The following is a 21,768-nucleotide window of genomic DNA, read 5'->3' as shown; positions in this document are numbered from 1 at the left end:
TGTGGTCAAGTGGTCTGTGACCGACGGGTTTGTGGCCGACTGGATTGAGGCCGACTGGATTGGGGCCGACTAGATTGAGGCCGACTGAATTGTGGCTGACAGAATGTGCGAATCTGAAACATTGACTTAGAATTAATTCGTGGCAGGAGAGAAGAACCGAACAACCCCGCACTACAGTACCACTCAGAGCCTCAAGTAGTTTAACACCCCCCGGCACTAACAAACTGTCATCACCCTGCATATCACCAAGAAATCAAGGCTGAACGAACAACATTCCAAGAAACGAACTAGATTTCCCGCCCGCCCCACACGCACCTGTAGGTAATTCAAATAGGGAAAAAGAAGCAAATCTGAAGCATGATGGTAATCGTATCAGAAACCCCGCCTGACAGACCGGTGAAGTTGATGCACGCATGTGAATTGTAGAGATAGAACCATAGCCAGTGATGCGGCAACACGTCAGGTGGACTGCATTGGCAGCCGCGTCAAATGATTCGAGTTTGTGCGGCTCGGTAAAGGTTTGGTAGAGAGCAAGGAAATGTGGAGAGTGACCAGTTGAGGAAGATGCAGCTAAAGAGTGCGGCGTGTCACTGCGAACCATCTGAGGGACCATCTAAGGCGTTTGCTCGACGATACAAGAACATCGGCAGCCCATTTGCGATTCGAACTCATTAACCTACTTCACAGACAACTATTCGTTCGCAATTGTCATACTATCGCCACATCCCATGTTCAAAAGTTCAGCGAATCGGATCCACTGATTTGCTCTCTATGAGCTGAATGTTAAATCGCACTTTTTCCATAGACAAAAACCGCGAGCTTTCACCATTAGAGGCGCGGCTCGGATCAATCAGGCGGCGGTTGAAAGACCCTCTTGGGAGAAGGAGGACTAGTCTAGAGGGAAGGGCGTTTCCGACTCAATTACGAGTAAGCCATCGAATTACGTTCCTGCTGCAAGGCAAGCTGTTCTGTGGTGAGGAATAGTCCAGCTAACGGTGTTGTGGCATAAACTAGGGACACACAGCTACCATGCCCCGACAGAGGCGTCGACAAAATGAAAACAGGAGAGATGAGGGAACAAGTGAAACCGAAGAAAACTACTTGGATGTTTCAAACAATAGCAGCAGCAATGGAGTCGGTGCTGGGGAAGTCGGCGAACGCGGGGATGGCAATGGCAATGACCGCGCAAGTAATAAGATCAACGGCGGAAGATCTCGTCAAAGCAGAGACACCTCGCAACGCGAATACCAACTTGATCTTGGCCCGTGGACCCAGGCGGTCCACGAGACTGTTGAAAGTATGGGAGCTGCCCACCAAGCAATCAAGGACCTACAGGACAAGTTCATATTCCATATAGGTGATCTTCATATGGTGGCTGAAACGAGCAAGAGGCTCAACCAGCTGGAGGACGAGTGCAGAGAGAAAGATGACGAGCTAACGAGGCAAGAGAATACGATTACTACGTTGACACGCTTTGACCAGAGAACGAAGGACGACCTTGAGCGCAAACGGGTAAAGATTGAGGAAGAAAAAAATGAGCTGGATCAAGAGAAAGGAAAATTGGAAAAAAGAGTCTCTATGGCAACGGCAGAAGAAAGGCACAAATTGACCCGTGAGGCTGAGACGCTTAGAGCACAACACACCGAGGAGTATGAACAGCGCGTGAAGGAGCTAGAAGCTGAGTTCGCTCGAAAAAAAGCTGAGAATGACAGGAGAGTTACTGCGCTAGAGGCTGAGAAAGGACAACTTTCTACGACAGTGGAAAAGCAGAAGAAGACAGCCGAGAACCAAGGGAAGAAGCTAAAGAAAATCACTGAGCAATGCGATGTGTTGGAGAGAGCAAAAGATTCGGTTAAGAGAGACAAGCAGGCCCTGGAAGAGGAGCTTGAAATGATGAAAAAGGAGTTCGCATTAACCCCTAAATCAGACGATTACTTGTATGTATTTTGACCTATCCACAGTCAATAGAAGGGCCATCATATTGACAACGGTCTAGCAAGCAGAGATTCGCGGAAATATATAGCCGGATCGAAGGAATTTCTTTGAGATACTTCAATGACATAGACGGAAAAGTAAACCCTCTGCCACGATCAGCCTCTTTTACTTACTTCGTATCAGGACCTGGAAAAGGTACATGAAAAACTGGTTAAAGCAGATCCCTGCTTTGGCTCCGTCCCGATTGATGACTCCGACGATTCAAGTGACCTCCGAACTGCCCATGCTCAGCGTATTATCTCTGATGCCCTGTGTCAACATATCTGGAAACCCCTCAGCTCCGAGTTCACACAATCGCACCCGAAATTGGACGTTCTCCTCAGCAAGATATCGGATGGGTTGGACAAATCTAGCCACAGCGGACGCGTAGTAAATGTCTGGACCGCTCTCACGATGCGAGCTCTTCAATCTTTACCGGCCGAGGCTTCGGAACTCAGGGAATCTCCCTCCACTACTCGTTCCAGAGCCGAGGGTGTCGTCTCCAAGGTTCTTTCCGTCCTCTCCCCGCTCGTCAGTTCGTCCCAAAATGAGGAACTTCGAATGAGCCTCCTTGGGCTTGCGAATTCGGCCATCGACATTTGGAACGATTCTCAGACTGGAGAGTTACAAATCATTGTCAGTCCTTTGTTAGAACGCGCACGTCGCGAAGAGTGGCGGTCCCAGAAGTTTGACCCAGCATCGCCATTAGGCGACTACGATGAAACGATGTCTAGAACCCATCCTCGAATCTTCACTCTCTTTCCACGGGTCGTAGCTCGCGGAGTAGCAGGCCTGCCTGGCAGAGGGTTGCGAGAGTCTGATCAGGTGCCTCGTACGATAGAGACGGATATCCATCCTGGGAGGGGACTACCTGAGTGTTCGCCATTGGTGGTGCGAGGAAAGGAGGAGCAGGAGGAAAGAACTGACTATCTCTCAAAAGTGATTGAGGATGCGAAGAAGAAATTGCACAGTACTAGGGGTATGTCGGGGTTCAGGAGAGACTCAATGGCAAGTTCAATATCGGAACCACTGAGTCCGACGGTCATGAAGCTCTGAGAGAAATAGGTTATTCGGTCAACTCCGAGTGAAAGAGATATTGTGGCGTGGCGGTGGTCACGCCGTCGAGGAGAACCCGCTGGAAACCCTAGGAGAGAACATTGATTATTTAGGGGCTTGTTGCAGAAATGCCAGGAAATTGAAATGATAGAACGGTGTTGGAGTCGACAATAAATGAAGGGGCGGCTAGTGGATATTCGGAGGAAATCGTTGTGAAAGTGTAATTTGGGGTTTGGCCCGTTCCTGTCGGCGGTCGCTGCCTCGAAGCAGTCTACCAGAGTCAATATATTCAGTTTAGTATCAAATAGCCTTACATACTTTCTCAAATACTTCACTACCACCTACTCAATCTTAGAGGGATTAGAAGGATCCGCATTAAGACTAGAAGAGGTCCTCCACACACCTCGTTCTTAAACTTTATACGTGATACTGCCGTGGCTGTGGACCACGACGGAACTATCAAGTCCCAGACTGCCCTCCAAGTCATCACACTCTTTCAGGCTCCGCCTCCTGCGACCTTCTTGTGTATATAGCTAAGGCACCGCTCTATCGCAGCGACTAGTGTATAGAGCCATGTGTATGTGCGTGATAGCCCGGTCTAGCCTAGTCTTGAGTTGCGTTGTGCGACTATGAGAAAGCTGATTGACGGTCGAAGATTGTCAAATCAATATATTCCTGTATCTCTGTAAAGCAATGAATTCGTTGGACTGAGGGCAGAGTGGAGAGGTTTGGTAAAAGTAGAATCTCCGGTCTCTACGGTTATTACGTTAGGATAGCAGAAAGGTTCTTTCGCGAGAGTGCCATACTGATTATGACGCTCGTGTTCTTCGTAACCGCGGCGTTATTTGTATTCAACCCATTTCCGATCCCCCCTCTCCCATCTCATCTTGGATCTGATATCGACGTCTCATCTCCTTGGCCAGAGCCATCTAAACTTTGATGTAAGAGTGCATGTTCAATATCCTCTGCAGTTCCCTGTGGGACTCTAAATCTTTCTCGTCTTTTTCTTTCTGCTTCTATATTTCAGCATCTTCAGCGACTTTGATATCCAACACCAGCTCATCCAGATACGGGCACATCGTCCTCAGCTTCTCAATATCCTCAACAGTCAGTGTGTCAAAGAACTACTCATGCTACTCATGCTACTCATGAATATTCATGAGTAGCGTGAGTAGAATATGAGTAGCATGAGTAGTCATCACGTGATTATTATTAATTAAGCTTTACTTAATAATAATTAAATAATAAAGGTACTTATTAAATAGCCTTAGTAAAGGTAAGTTAGGGCTTATATAAGATTAGCTAAATACTATTTTTTTATTAATAATAATAACTAGTTACCCTTCTCAGAATCTTAATTCGACCCTAACCTTTAGCTTGCTTACTAAGTAATGCTATTGCCTAATTGGGTAGTGAGAGAGCGCTAGAGCAAGAGTAGGCAAGAGGCTTACCTGATTTGGCTAGCCTATCACGTGTGACCATCACGTGGATACTACTCATACTAGTCATACTACTCATGAGTAGCTTGAGTAGAGTATGAGTAGGACCCACTACTCTACTCTACTCTACTCATTTGACACACTGTCAACAGTTACCTGTGGTCCTGTGGAGCTCGAAAAGTAATACATTGCGCGAGCCGCAGCACCTGCAAACCCAGCCTATGCTTCTCTAGAGCCGGGAGTAGCTTGTGGGGATGAGAACATCGGATGTCCAGTACTTCAAGTCGCACAATCGCTTCGATGCAAGGAGCCAGGTATTCATCGACCCATAACTCTGCTTGTGTGCAGTAATCCCATACCCAAACCCTAAATTCTTTTAAGCCTGATTCTCGAAGGGCAGAACCTTAAAGAAGATTTTCAAGTTGACCCCCGAGAGCTTCAATACGGATAAGTTCGAGAAGTCCCAGAGTAGGACAATACCAGGGCTCATATATTTACTAACGGCTTCGAGTTTCATTTCGCAAATCGCGGGGAACTTCTTGCCGCTTCGATGCATATCAAGGCTGAGCCTGTGGTCTGGATAGCAGTGTAGGGTTTCCAGGTTGGGTGAGTCAAGAATCACCTGCTGCGACCTACTAACCTCTGGTACATAATAATACGAATCTGGTAGCTTGAGAGATACGAGGTTTATCATAGGAAGATCTCGCATTTGCACGAAAGGTCGAGCTACCCGGACATCATAATGAAAGCGGAGATTTGGCAGCTTCCCAACCAACGAGTTTTGAAATTCCAAAGATAAATCAAGCCAGGACCAAGGCTCCTTTAGAAGTGTGGATATTTGGAAATGTGGATATCCGGCGTTGGCCTCGATCAAATGTCTCCTCGGGTTGGGCGCCCGGCGTAGGGGCCCTCGAGATATATTTATCGAAGATAAGTCTACTAGTCCTTTGTTAGGCCTCCTTCTGTGCTTCAGTGGCCACGTTACTACTTACTCCAAATCCGTCAACTTTTGACATTCAAACAGCAAGTTTTTTGCACGGTTCCAGTCCAGTGGACGGTCGATCGCAATATGTATGGAATGCGATAGCATATATCCCGGTGTTCGATTGTATTTTTTACACCGTATATCAGAGAGGGGAAGCCTGAGTAATCTCGAGATCAGTATTACTGAGCCATGAAAGTCTGTTGAATTGGTACTAGCTTACTAGTCCTTCCAGTACCAGGTTCAACTACTAATATTAGCTTCGCCACTCTCATTTATAATGGTTTACTATAGAAGCCTATAGAATAGCTCACTATGGAAGCTCAGGGAACGCTCACTAATATATATGAGTCATCTGATTTATAATATACTAGAGGAAATCGCCACCCACTAGTGGGTATATAAGAACTGTACTTTAGATTTCTTCCTCTCCTTTTTTTTTACTCTTCACTCTCCTGTATCTAGTCATTCTACAGATTGTCAAACTCCAATATATCAATTTTCCATTAATAAATTAATTACTTTCCAATAGGTTCTGAGCCCGGCTAGTGCTTTACTAAGCGATCCAAGCATCACTTGACCTTAGTACTCACTTGTCCATTCCAAAAATCATCAAAATCGTCAATTTTGGTGAATTCCACCCATTAGTTCGGCTTCGCATCAGCAGAATTCGCCAAAAACACAGCCATTTTCGGTCAGAAATTCTCCGCAAAATCCAACATACCGGATTCCAAAAAATCAATCTATATCACCTATAAAGGTACCAAAATCGAGCCTCTCTCGGACGACAATATCTACTCCTGGATAGACGACGCTATAAACCTCTTTATAGTCGAAGATCTATGGCAATTCGTCGATCCTGATTAAGCTCCTGCCCTTATTTCGTCCCAAAAAGACAATAAAACGATTGCTCGTCAATTAGCAATCGCCAGAGTAGTACTAAGCTTACTTATTACCTACGATACCTGGCAATAATTCAAGGAAATCAAGCTTGCACACCTGGTTTGGAGCGAGATTCAAGTCAAAGCTAAATAGTTAAAAGCTCAAAAGGAAGCCCTATACCTTTAATAAATAGAAACTATTATATTTAATACTACTATGGGAATAGACGACTTTATTAACCGCATTAGTTATAAAGTAGCTAAAATTAAGGAAGTAAACGGGTCGATTTCGGACGTTTCCGTATCCGGATATCTAATTTGCGGATTACTAAAGGAATACGACTTATATAAGCCCCTCCTGAATTCTATTAGAGCTAATATTAATAAATTAAAGCTGGAATTACTTAAAGCGGACGCTTCTACTAAAGAGGATAAGCTTAGGGCTAAAACCTCTAATTTTAACCCGGATACTACTCCTAAGGCACTAGCTACCCAAGGAAATAATTAGTTAAATAATAAAAAACCAAAGCAAGCTAGGGATCCTAATATTTATTATATATTCCACAAATTTAAAGAGTACAATATTAAAGACTATATTACCTATAAATTAGCCCAGGATTATTTTAATTCCAATAGAAAAAACTCTAATTCCACTAATTAGGAGGTACCTTTAGCCTCCTAATTACCTATTTATAAGAAAGCATATACTACTCAAAAATCGACTATTAGTATCTTTCTTAGTAACTAATTACTTAATAATAATTCCACGAATATCTAATATATTAATTCAGGTACTATAGACCATTTTACGGGAAATAAAGACTTTTTTATTACTTATAAAGAAATTAATCCCATTTCAATTACTCTTAGAGATAAATCTATAGTTCTTATTAGAGGAAAAGAAACTATTATTTTGGCTACTAAACCGGAGCTAAAAATATAGCTTAATAATATACTTTATAGCCCCTAATTCCGGAATACCTCCTTATTATTAATTCCCAAAATTATATAAGTAGGAAGAGATATTAATTTTTCCAAAAGAAAAGTTCAAATTATTAATAAAGGAACTACTATTATAACTAGTACCTTTAGCCCCTCTATAGGACTATATTAGCTTAACTAATTTGGTTTAGAGTATACTCTAAAAGTATTAAAATCGGAAGCTTTAGCCTCCCTGGAAACATAGTATTAGTAATATAGATACCTAAATATGAAGTATATCCTGGAATTAATAAACCATATCTATAGGCTTTAATTCAAGAACCAAAACCTATTTAATTATAATTCATATAATATAAGCAAGATTACTAGGGCTAGTATAACTAAACTATATCCGGAAAAACTATTCCTAGGAAAGTATATTATAATTAACTTATAGGAGTTATTAAGGGTTCTATTTCTTAGTAAAAACTCCTATATACTTTCTACTATTTATAAAGGCACTAAATATTATATAATAATATATAATTTGGATAGAAAGGGCTATTTTATAGATCTTTAGAATTAAGTAACCTTCTCTAAAACCCAAACTAGAAATAAAGTCAAGTGCCTATATCTTAATAATACTCCAGAATTTGTATTAGAATAAGTTAAGAACTAGTACAAATTAAAGAGAATTCGTTTGGAACTAACTACTACCTATATACCTAAATAGAATAGTATTTCTAAATATAGTATATATATAATTATTAAAATAGAGTATATGAAACTAGAATAATTAGGCCTACTATATGAGTTTTGGGAAAAAGCCGCTATATATAGGATTTATGCCTATAATTAATACTACCTACCCAAAATAGGAATAACCCTATATAAAACATTTTATAGGATTAAACCGGACGTTTCTAATCTATAGATATTCGGTTCCTTAGTATATATTTATATACCTAAAGAAATAGCTTTATAATATAAGTATATAGCCAAGGCCTTTAGGGGCATTTTCACTAGCTATAGTAGTTCTAGATACCGAATTTAGAACCCGTATAAGCGGATATTTATTATTTCTAACTATTATATTATTAAAGAATATATTAAGGGAATCTTATTTCTAAACCCAGTATCCTAGCTATATAGAAAACTAGTAGGAACTACTATAGAATCTAATAATGGTTTTACTAATAATTCGGATAATCTAGATATAGATTACAGAAATACTATTATTATTAATACTAGAAATTAATAGCTTAATAATTTATTAGAAAATAATAAAGAAAATTACTCTAATATAAAAGGAAATATTACTAAAAATATATTATATAATATAATTTCGGATATTCCTGACCTAAGCGAGCCCCCTAAACTACTTTCTAGGGAGAACCAAGAACCTATAGTATCCGCAAATACTTCTAAACAGGATTTTACAAATCAGGAGGCACCTAAAATAGTTAGTTTTAAGAGTAAACTATTCCCTAGACATCCAAAATTAACTAGAATTACCGGAGAATTAGTAAATTACTATACTTTACTAGTTACTAACCAGAATATAGAAGCTTCCAAAATTCTATTATTAATTAAAGAAGCTCTCTCTAGCCCAGATACTTATTTCTAGAGACCTTTAATTAAGAAAGAGCTAGATTTCTATTTATAGAACTATACCTGGGATCTAGTAATATAAAAATACCAAAAAACTATTAGATATTACTAGATCTTTAAAATCAAGTCTAATAGATACTATAAATCTAGGCTCGTAGTATAAGGCTATACTCAAGAATATAGTATAGATTACTTTAAAACCTTTATTCCTATAGCCAGACTTTCTATTATTCGAATTATATTAGCCCTAGTAACTAAATATGGGCTTTATATCTAATAAATAGATATCTAAATAATATTTCTATATAGAGAATTAGAAGAGGAATACTATATAAAATAACTCCCTGGTTTTATTAAAGAAACGAACCTTATTTACCGCTTGTAAAAGAGTATTTATAGCCTAAAATAAGCCCCTAGGGTTTAGTATTAGGTAATTAATTAATTTTTCTATTCTATTAGTTTCTAGTAATTACTTAGTAATCCAGTACTTTATATTTACTAGGAATACGAGATTAATTAACTACCTTTTTTAATTACTATCTATATAAATAATATAATTATTATTAGAAAAAACATGGTTTATATTAATAGAATTAAGGCTTAATTATATTAGAAGTTTAATATAACTAATATAGGAAAAATCAAAACGCTTCTGGATATGAAAATTATATATTTACGAAATAATTCAGTATTTTTATACTAAAATTAATATCTTATAAACATATTCCTAAGATATAAAATAGAAGAGTATATACTAATTACTACTTCAATAGCCAAACCTATAGTACCTAATAGAACTAATATTAATATTACGGAATATTAAAGTCAAACTAGATTACTTATATAGCCTTCTTTAGCTTTAAGACCCGATTTCTGCTTTGCTACAGGCTATTTAGAATATTCCAATTTGTATCCTAAAGCTTTATATAATACTATATAGAAGTATATAATGTAATATATTAAGGAATTACTTAATATGGGCATTTTATATGGCGCTTCGTCTAATAAAGGGCTTATTAGATACTCAGATACTAATTACAGAGGCGATTTATAGGATTGCAAATTAACCTCCGGTATGGTTTTTACCCTATTTAGTGGTTCTATTAGCTAGGCTAGTACTAAGCAAAAAACTATTACTATAGCTACTATTATAGCTAAATATATTACCCTAATACCGGTAATTAGAGAAGCTTTATAACTAAAGTAACTATTTAAGGAAATATTAATTCCTATAGGCTTAATCAAGGTAAAAACGGATACTCAGGGAGCTATGGATCTAGCTATAAACGCCCGATTTTCGCAAAAAACCAAGTATATTAATATTAGATATTATTTTATTAGGGATTATATTAATACTAAGGAAATTAATCTTAAGTATATACCTATAAGGGAAATAACGGCCGATATTCTTACCAAACCATTCCCTAGACTAGCTTTTGAACTACTATAATCAAAGCTGGGGCTTATTAGCCTTACTAATATCAAACCTCGACTATAAGAAGGAGGTATATTAAATTAGTACTAGCTTACTAGTCCTTCTAGTACCAGGTTTAACTACTAATATTAGCTTCGCCACTCTCATTTATAATAGTTTACTATAGAAGCCTATGGAATAGCTTACTATGGAAGCTCAGGGAACGCTCACTAATATATATGAGTTATTTGATTTATAATATACTAGAGGAAATCGCCACCCACTAGTGGGTATATAAGAACTATACTTTAGATTTCTTCCTCTCCTTTTTTTTTACTCTTCACTCTCCTGTATCTAGTCATTCTACAGATTGTCAAACTCCAATATATCGATTTTCCATCAATAAATCGATTACTTTCCAATAAAGTCAATCGTGCAAAAAAAATCGAATATAGATAAAAGAGAGAAATCCGCCAATTCTACTGGCTCAGATATATGGGAAAGAGGGACGGAATTTGTCAGATATGTAGTAAGGTCCATGAAAGGATCAAATACGAAGATCTCCCATACCTAGCTTTACGAAACGTAAAAGGAGTAATGATTTCGTTGAACCTTTTCGAGATTAGGCGTAACTCGGAAATATTTGGTAACACTCGATACACCTAACAAATATAAGCCAAACAGCAGATAAGAATAAAGGAGATCCATACTTATTCAAAGATTAGAGACCAAATCTAGATATCCTGCATTAGCTTTTCAACTTGCCAGGTGACTCAAGATTGAATTTCCTCAAGTAAACATGAAACCTAGGCCGAAAGAATTCCACACCTTGAATGTAACACAATAAATGCTCTGTGGAATAGAAACTTCTGAATCGACCCTTAACAGAATTTATCTTCATCTCATTACCTCAGTACCCAAGAGATCCGTACCCGCGTAGCTCGGGTTAAGGGGAAGCTCTGTTGGGTCTTGGTATAACGCGCGTTGTCTAATAAGGTCTCCCATCATAACGACTGGTACAAATCAGCTATGGCACGAAAGCTGCAAGTTTAGAGTAATTTGAGGTGTATAGAAAAAAAGCCTTGTATCTCGTTTGTATCCAGTGTATCAAATGAATAAATTAGATTAAATTAATGGCCATTAATCTAATCTATTCACGAAAAAAAACTCATTAATCATATTTTATTCCCGTATTAATTAGATTAATTATGATTAATGCGCACGTGATCAGTTAACGTGATAAAACTAGCCAGATCGGGTAATGCTCCCGCCTGCTCCTGCTCTGGCGCTACCTCGCCACCCAATTAGGCGGTAGTACTATCCCCTCCCATGAATAATTACGAGTGGGTCCAATATTCGCCACACTATCATGCCACGATTCACACCACTAAAGGCACGTAATCGAGGGTCTATAGCGAATAGCGGCTCTCGAAAGCACCTGATATTTCCTAATTCGGGGATCTGACGAAGTTTCAGTGTGGCGTTACCAAGGACCCACTCGTAATTATTTAAGGGGGGGGATAGTATTACTTAGTAAGCAAGCTAAAGGTTAGGGGGAAATCAAGATTTTGAGGATAGTAACTAATTTATAATTAGAAAATGAGTATTTAGCTATTACTATATAAGCCCTACCTTAGTTTAATTAGGGCTGCTGAATAAGTAACTTACTTATTTAATAATTATTAAGTAAAAGTAAATTTACTATAGTCACGTAACAGATTAATTAGATTAATTATCCTAACCTAATCAAAAAAACCCGAATTACGTTAATTATATTTTAACCTAACCTAACCATGATTAATGTGATTAATTCTTTGACGCACTGTTTGTATCTAATGAAGAACGGTGATCATAGGAGACGTTGGGATCACTAGTGGGATCACCAGATGTAACCCCCCGCGATCTGTTCGAGATCAATGGTTCCTCAAAGGGCCACATTATAAAACACACACGAGCTAATGCACCAATGGGAGAGGCACGACCGTACTCTTGTACATACTGGGAATGATTGTTGAATTTGGTGGGAGACTGGGAGTTGGCGTAGCTGAGGCGATTGTGGAGATTCTGTGATTACCGTGATAGTATGGGCACGTGTCAGCACATGAATCAGCCCTACAGCTGCGGCTGTACACACTGAAGGATAGTCAAAGCGAGCGAATCAGATGGAGTCGTCTCGCTTCGTGGTCGCCTTGGACCCCTCAGCAAAAACTCTGTGCAGAGAAGATGGAAATAGTAAGTTTGCACTTCCTTCTCCTAATGGTCTGCGCTGCGAACAAGAATTCGACAGGAAGGAACCAGTTTATAGTATGAACTGGATCACTCTTGCCCTCGTGAAATCTGCTTGTTGGATGCTCTTTTGTCAATTGTTCCCTCCGTCTTCGTTTCATTACAGAATCTATTTTAAGTAAGCATCATTGTGCAACCAAAGTTCGTTGATTGAGATGACACTTCTTCTGATAGCACACAATTTGCATTATTTGCATTGATGATGAACAGGGTGTGGCAGGAAATATCTGATAATAGCAGATATGAGTAGTGGACTGTGGATGGCGAGATTACTCATCGGGTAACAATTCCAGTTACGCACCCTTCTGGCAACTATGGGACGATGAGAACGAATTCGCACTCTCTAATCACGATGATTGTTTACAGTTGTAGCTACCGATAACCGCCCGTTTTAGCAGATATCGTTTCGACTCTTAACAAGTCAAATTTTCGGCCTTCAGTTTCGTGCTTTTTGAAACGGAACGTTATCGGCCCACATCGACTCACCGAGCTTTGATACATTCTAACCGGGTGTTGGCTAACAATCCCTGGACCCAGGCCTGTTGTTATTGGAAGGACGTCAACCACGGCGCTTGTGTGGCTTGCAGGGAAGGAATTTGCGGCCTCACAGCCACACTCCACCTCATTCTCCTTGTCGTTCTCAAGAGCAAGCTCTCAAGCCTTTCCATCATCGACAGCATGCGGCTACTCAATGTCAAAACTCTGAAGCTCGAATGGTTTCATAATGCGGACGTTGCACCTAGCTATGCCATCTTATCTCATAGATGGGAGGATGACGAGGTGTTGTTCGAGGACGTTGGGGACAAGGCTGGGGCCCGGGAATTACACACACTGCAGAAGAAACTTGAAGAGACTGAACGGCGACTAGAAGCTCTTTGTCGAAAGTTTAGTACGGAAGCGCAAACCCAGGCGCCATATGATACGATGAAGGACCTATCAGCCTCAACCAATGCTGAATCCAGTGTTCGAATATCAATGGATATAATCAAGCCTGAATCGGTGGTCCACGTTCATCCATCTCAAGCAATTAAGCCAAACGGGTGGTCAAAAGTATTAGGCTGTTGTAAAATTGCAGAACAATTCGGCATTTCCTACGTTTGGATCGATACTTGTTGCATCGACACGAGCAGCAGCTCCGAATTATCTGAATCGCTCAATTCAATGTTTGCTTGGTATCAATGTGCCACTTTGTGTATTGCCTATCTTTCAGATGTCACTCAAATTTGGGGGAACGATTCAGAGGATCCAACTGCTGGACACCCGCGGCATTCGGCTTGGTTCAGGCGGGGATGGACTCTACAAGAATTGCTAGCGCCGAATGACGTTTTGTTCTACCAGGGCGACTGGAGCTTTCTCGGAATCCGATCAGAGTTAGCAGATGAATTACATAAGATTACTGGCATTGAAAAGACTATACTCCAAAGGAATGGCCTAGAGAAATTACACTCTTTGAGTGTTGCAGCAAGGATATCATGTAAGTCTCTGGTTGTCAAGTCCACTCTTCTGCATTATTCTGGGGAAATAAGATTTTAGATTACTGTCAGCTCAGCAGCTTGGTTGCCCATTTTCTTGTCAACTAGAAGTCTAAAGCTAATTTCTGGACCTGCAGGGGCGGCGGATCGAGAGACTACGAGACCAGAGGACCGAGCATACTCGCTTCTAGGTATATTCGGTGTCAACATGCCCATCCTCTACGGCGAAGGCGAACAGAACGCTTTCTTTCGACTACAGGTAATGATTTTCCAGACGTTTTCTGACCACAGCATCTTTGCCTGGAAAGCATTATTTCTGCCCTGGGACACACAGTTAGTCGCCTCCGCACTTTTGAGGTGCTAGTGAGCTAACTGATGCAGTCTAAAGCTTCTCAGAAGCAAGGATGAGGAGATCAATTTGTTCGCCCCATCTCCACTCTGCTTCAAAGGATTAGGATACATTGAGTGCATGAGACCTGAGGACCTCAGGATCCGAAAATTCTTCAAGCCAATGTCTCCGCACTCTATGTGTGTCCAACTATGGATGCGACCACTCGGTCAAGAAGATCGGCTCTTCCGAAACGAGGAACCCCGCTTCGAGACCCTTTTCGGCATCTTCAATCCCAAAGAAAGCAAAAGCCGAGCCGTCATGATCGTTCTTGCTCGCACTGGGCTTGGGCGATATCGACGTCTCGTCCCAGATATTAATTATGATTCAGATGACATGGCTCGCGATCTTCAAGTGATTGATTTTGACAAGAATTTTGACGAGACTTTCAGCCCCTTGACGGGTTGGTCAGTTAACGATGTCCTCATATCTAACCCTCGGCCCACGCTTCCTAGCAAATCTTGCGAAGGCAGATACTACGTCCCTATTGCTCTCAACTGTGCAGCTGCGCTCAAGGCCGGGGTAGAAGTGGGAGGTTTCTGGGGTGAGGATGGAGAGGACGTCAAGATTGAGCATAAGCCTGGCGAGCGAATCTACACAGCCCTCCTCCAGTTATCACAAGAGGGTGACCGTTTTGGGCATTCTATTGCCTTCACAGTCCGTAATACGAGAAGTGGGAAAATATACGGACTCATTCTAGCGATGAAGGATTGGAAAACGTTTAATGTATCGATTGTGTACGACTTGACTGAGACGGACTTCCAGCAGCGCGAATTCTTCGACTCTTTGCTAAACAGACACAAGAAGCTAGAGTCTCAAAACCTTTTGGAAGATGTTCTTAGCTATAAGCTTAGTGATGGATCACATCTGTTCTTGAGCTGCGATGACCAGGAGATTTTGAGTGGACGGAGTTCGAGGGAGTACGTCCAGGTCGCCCTAGGAGACATTGACCTAGAAACGGCCGACCATAAAGAGGTTCGAGATATTTTAACTCGGGGGACGAAAGCTCAATTGAGGGTAGGAATAATACAATAATGCATATGGCCGGTTCAATGTACCAAAGGAATTGATCTGCCATACGTGATAATTGGTCCCCCACCCTCAAAGGTTTTACTGTTCGAACTGGAAGGTTCAGTGTCAGAGCAAGCATCATGTTCAAATCTTTCTGACCTAAATTCGTGGCATTCGGACCGCAAGAACTTCGTATTCGACAGTCAATCTTGGAGAGGAAGCATATGGAAAGATTGAAGTGAGGAACTTCCTCGCAGCAGTTGAGGTGTCCCTTATTGCTTGAAGGGTGACTCTTTATTATAATAGCTTGTTAGAAGGTCCATCCAGTGTATCAAAAAATAATGAAGGTAATTAATTAATTATAATTTAATTATCGACTTTCAAAAAGTAAAAAGATTTATTAGAAAAATTATAATTAATTATAATGAATTATTTCTAATTATTACGTGAAAGTTATATAAAAGTTATATAAATAATAAATTCTCTTTATTTTCTTTAAATAATTATAAGGCCATTAAATAAAATATATATAATACTATAAAACTAAGCTTTTTCGGATAGGAAAAACTAATTCTTCGGCTCGAAATCTTTTTTTCCCTTTACCTTTTATTCTTTTTCTACCTTTTTTATTTCTTCTTTCTTATTTATAAAAATTCTCTAGCTCTTAAAATATATAATTCTTTTAAAAGTGCTTTTATTAAATTAATTACGTAATTTAATATTAATAAGAGCCTCTTATAAGAAGAAAAGCTTACTAGTAATAAATAAAATAAATATTTTCAAATATTTTCTTATTATAAGAAATAATATAAGAAATCTAATATAATTAATTTTCTAATAATTAAGTAATTAAATCTAGGGCTAAATTAGTACTTATATAAAAAATATATATAATAAAGGAAATAATGGTTTTTAAGAGAATTTAAAGTAAAGTAAATAAGTTTTATATATTTTTCTATATATATATATAATTTTTTTTTAAATATATTATTAATTTTTATTTTATTTTATTTTTATTTAAATAATTTATAAATATATCGGAATTAGATATTTAAAGATTAATTATTAAATAATCTTATTTATATTTATAAAAGAATTAATAATTAATTAATTTAAAATTAAATACATATTTATATATTATAATTAGTTTTAAATCTATTATATATATTAGATATTATACTAGAATTTAAGCTAATTTTAACTAGATCTATTTTTTTAATTCGTAAATTAAGAATAAGAACTAAATATAAAGCTTTATTTTTATTATCTGAAATATTTATTTTAAAATAATATTTTTAAAGCTTAGTTATTTCCTTTTTAATAATTTTTTAAAGATTTTATTCTATTTTAAATTAGTATATTATTAATATAAAAAGATTTAAAAAAGCTTATTTTAAATTTATTATATATTTTATTACTAATATAGCTATAGTTATTAATAATTATATAATATAGTTATATAATATAGAGGTAACTAGAGGTAACGAGATATAGATAATAACTATATAACCTTATATTATATTAGTAACTCGACTAGTAGCTAGTTCCTATTAGGCTTAATAGATTTAGGAATTATATATTAATATAATAATACTATAATTCCTACTTCTAAATAATAACTTTACTAACCTATATAAATAGTATTTTATAACTATATAATAGTATTATATATTTCTAGTAAACTAATACTAATTAGTTTATATATATAGATTAGAAAGAATTAAGCTATACTTGCCTAAAATTTGGTTATTTAAGGGCAAAGCTATTATTCTAGTTAAAAAGAAAATAACTATTAATTCTATTACTTATAATTCGGTTATATAAGCAGGAAAGATACTTGGTCTTACGAAGATCTAATTATACTATATTAAAAAGAGAAATATCTATTAGTTCTAATACCTATAATTCGATTATATAGGCAGGAAGAATACTTAATCTTACTAAGTACTAAAACGGTTAGCTATTTAACTATTCTATTCTATTCCTATTTAATTCCTATAAAATTCTCTTAAAAACCATCTTTTTTTAAATCCCTGGGGCTTTTAAGCTTTAGAACTATTAAGTTCTTCCGGAATCTCGATATTTTACTTCTTAAATTTCACTTCCTAAATTTCTTATTATAAATGAAATTTTTATCTCAAATATAATACTAATTACTTATTTTATAAACTACCCTTCTCTTTATAAATCTACTTTCCTTATAAACTACTATACCTTAAACTAGACAGAAGCCTATAAAATATATAATAGTAGAATATACTATAATAAATAATTCCTTTATTAGATTTATCTAATCTAATTATTCTATAAATAATAATAATTTCAAGGAATTAGTAAGAAAATAGAAATATGAAATTAATCTAAACTTTACTAAAGCAGATAAGATAACTGAGTTTTTAAATACTAAGCTATTTTAATATATTTTCTATAAAATAGTTAATAATAATCTTTAAAAGCTATTTAAATATAACTTTAAAGACTTTATTTATTAAGAGAACTTTAATAAATTTGAACTTCTAGAAATACTATACTTATATAAGACCCTTTAATATAGTAATATATTTATATAATAGAATAATAGTACTAATACTATTATAAATACCTTATATATTATTATAAAAGAAAATAAATAATATATATAATTAAATAAGGATATATTAGTAGCTAGACTAGACCTTATTAAAGAACTAATTCTATTAGGCTTTATTACTCTTATAAAGAATAAATACCTAGAACCTATTATCTTTAATATTTCTATATTATTACTTTTTCTATTATTTCTTCTATTATTATATTCTATATTTCTACTAGATTTATATACTAATATAGAAGCTCTAGAAGCAAATAGTATATTCCTATTAGTCTTACTATTATTATTATAACTATATTCGAATAACTTCTAATTTCCTTTAATTATAAAACTTATTAGGGAAATTACTAAGATTTATACTAAAAAGTAAAAGTATAATAGATCTAATAGTAATTTTAATTATAAACTTACTATTTTCCTTAATATCTACTAATATATAAAGCTTTTATAAGAGGTACTAATATAAGCTTTTCCTATTATACTAAAGAAACTAGCTTAAGATTACTTTTATAATAACTAGCTCTTTTAATATATATATATAAAGGCTTATATTAATATTTATAGCTTTTTTAAAGGCCCTGAATTTAAATATCGAAATTTAAATAAGTGAAATACTACTATATTAGTTTCTATAATAGCTAAATTTCCGGAAAAAATAATATTTAAGACTATTTAACTACTAATTAATAAACTATATTAATTATAATATAGTTTTATACCTAACTTATAAAATACCGAATTTCTTTATAATAAAATTATTATCTCTTACTAAGGCTTCCGGATATATAAATATATAATCTCAGATTCTTTTATAAATCTTAGCTAGCTTATTAATAAGCTCTAGTTATTTATTACTATATATAAAAGCAAATAATAAACTAATCCCGAAATATTTTTTACTAATTAATAATATTACTCTCAAAACCCTTTAAGCTATTATTTCTCTGGAAATTATTAATATAAATCTAGTTATAACTTCGGAACCCGAAATAACTACTCTAAGTCCTATAATTATAATAATTATACCTCAAAGTCGTATTTTATATATAAGAAACCCAAATACTATTTATAGAAATATATACCAGAAAAATAAGAGGCTAAAAAGGCTTAATTTAGGAGTAGAAATATCTATTAATTCAGATTCTGAAATACCCGTAACTTTAATAAATGCTTTAATAATACTTATATATAGTATATTACTAAAGCCAAAGGCAAAGAGGGTAATAAGGGTAATAAGAACAAACTAGTAAATAATGCTTTTAAGGCCTTATTAGCAGAAATAAATAAAGAAAAGAAATACTATCCAGATTTCTATTTTATTTTAATTAAAAGCTTTTTAGCTATTCCTGCCGCTTTTACTTTACTAATAACTATAGCTAATACTCTTATAAATAACCTTATTTCTCTTTTCCTTATATATTAGATAATAGATAAAAACTATATCTTAAAGCCTATTAAACCCTTAATAAAAGATACCTAGACTTTTATAGTTAATAGTATATTAAAATATAATACTTACTATTTTTATAGAATTATAATTAATACTAGAGCCTCTAGATACTTAATTACTAGTTCTAACTAATTTCAAGCTTTCTAGTAAACTAATAATAGTATTAAACTTAATAAAATTACTAAAAATTAAGTTAATATCTAGTTTAATATTAGATCTATATTTTTTATTAGATTTATAATAGTAAGTATATTAATTAGGTAAGTATAATTCTATATTATATTTTTAAAAACTCTATTTTTATTTAGCTTAGCTAATATAGATAAGCTAGGGATTTATTTTAATAATCTTACTAATTATCTTATTACTTTTATCGGAAAATATATATCTATAATATAATATTTTGGATATTCTTTCTTATTTTGGAATATTATATTATAAGGTTTTATTTCCGAATTCTTTATTTATAACTTCTACTTTTTTATAAAGATTAAATTATAATATTTATACTATTATTTTAGTTATTTATTTATTTATTAGTAAACTCTGAAATATACTAGAATAAGCAGGCTATAATATTAATATAAAAGCTTTTAAGTACTTTATAAAATACTATAAGTAATACTAGAAATATAGCTAATTACTCGAATAATTCAAGTTTAATCTAAGAGATAATATTAGCTTTAATTACTCTATTATTATTAATATTTTCTATATTACTAGTAAGCCTATACTTTATATTATTAATAAAGGCACTTAATATTAAGCCGGCTAATAGCTTTAAAATATTAGTATATTATATACTTGGGATACCCTAAAGTAATATTAAATTAATATCTATTTAGGCTCTCCTAATTAGATTATAGTAAATATTAGAAAGTAGTTTACTAGTAAGAAGTTTACTTAGTTTATAAATACTATAGGAACCAAGATTAAAATTATTCTTATAAAAGCTTATAATTCCGTCGGAATTATAGAATACTATTATAGCCCGATTTAATATACTTATTTTATTATTATAGCCGAAATTAATAGAATTAATAAGGATATTATATTTTAAATAGCTTTTAAGGCCATTAATAATTTTACTAGATCTAATAGTATTATCCTAATTCTTTTGGTTTATAGTACTTTACCTTAAATAACTATATATAATATTCTATTACTAACTATATTATAGTAAGTAATAGTATTCAAGAAAGTAATAATAGAAATTTAGAAGCTTTAAGCTAGATATTAGATTATAAATGCCCTAAATACCCGAAATAGTTCTAGTATTACTAATATTTATAAATTTCTCTTAAATTCGGATATTCTTATATAATATAAAAGAAATACTAATTAATCTAATAATTAGAATAGGCTATATAAGCTAGTAGCCATTAATAGAAAGAACTATATACTAGCTCTATTATATAGTAATACTACTTTCTATTTAATTTCTATAAAGCCCTTTTATATAGGGAATATTAAGGTTATTACTAATAGCCCCGAACCTAAATCTATTCTCGAACTTTATAATAAGGCTAAAAGTAATACAGGTATAATTCTTTTTATTATTCCTACTATTTCATTAAAGTATAGTAGAGAATACCCTTATAAGAACCCGGATTTTATAGTATTTTTATAGAATAATAACTTATATAAGAACTCTTATTAAGTTAAAGTTACTAGTTTTCTAGAAAAGGGTATATTTAAGATTATTTCCAGATCTCAGATACTAAAGGAAATATATATCTTTAATTCCTGGTTTATTAATAAGATTAAGAATAAAGATATAAAGAAAAAGCTTAAGAAGTCAAGACTAGTTATCTAGGCTTATAATAATAGTAAGAAATATATAATATTAATATAATTACCTACTATTTAATATATTAGCTAGAGAATTATTCTTAGTATTATTATTATAATAATAAATACTATAAAGCTATATTTATATAATATCTCGCAAGCTTATATCTAATTAATAATCTTACTTAACTATAATTTTTATATTAATTTATCTTATAAGCTTACTAGAGAACTAAATCTAAATAATAATTTGGTTCTAAAGGTTATAAAACTATTATATAGTATACCGGAAGCTAGAAACTATTAGTTTAAGACTTATTATTCCTACTATATTAATAAGCTTTCTATAGAATAATTAACTTATAACCTTTACCTTTTCTATAATAAGTAACTCTTCGGAATTATTAGCCTTTAAACTAATAATATTCTATTTATTAGAACTAATAATTTTATAAAAGCAGAATAACTAAAGCTTTATAAGACTAAGTTCTTAGCTAAGAAA

At 34.5% G+C, this 21,768-nt stretch overlaps 2 protein-coding genes across 2 annotated transcripts; both read left to right on the top strand.

Moving 5' to 3' along the window:
• The first annotated feature begins 806 nt into the window (after positions 1–806).
• Positions 807–3,358, top strand: K444DRAFT_660014 (uncharacterized protein). The gene is made up of 4 exons (XM_024886421.1): positions 807–927; positions 1,015–1,937; positions 1,997–2,072; positions 2,119–3,358. The coding sequence occupies exons 2-4, from the start codon at positions 1,030–1,032 to the stop codon at positions 3,028–3,030; spliced, it is 1,896 nt and encodes a 631-aa protein (XP_024741714.1). The 5' UTR covers positions 807–927; positions 1,015–1,029; the 3' UTR covers positions 3,031–3,358.
• Positions 3,359–13,242: 9,884 nt separating this feature from the next.
• Positions 13,243–14,400, top strand: K444DRAFT_519641 (HET-domain-containing protein; the record flags this gene model as incomplete). The annotated part of the gene is made up of 3 exons (XM_024873972.1): positions 13,243–13,359; positions 13,555–14,038; positions 14,174–14,400. The coding sequence occupies 3 exons, from the start codon at positions 13,243–13,245 to the stop codon at positions 14,398–14,400; spliced, it is 828 nt and encodes a 275-aa protein (XP_024741713.1).
• Between the last annotated feature and the right edge of the window lie 7,368 nt (positions 14,401–21,768).

Source organism: Hyaloscypha bicolor (assembly GCF_002865645.1).
Source record: "Hyaloscypha bicolor E unplaced genomic scaffold K444scaffold_17, whole genome shotgun sequence".
In the NCBI taxonomy this organism is placed as follows: Eukaryota; Fungi; Ascomycota; class Leotiomycetes; order Helotiales; family Hyaloscyphaceae; genus Hyaloscypha; species Hyaloscypha bicolor.
The sequence above is the reverse complement of the archived record's forward strand: the minus strand, read 5'-3'. Positions and strand labels throughout refer to the sequence as shown.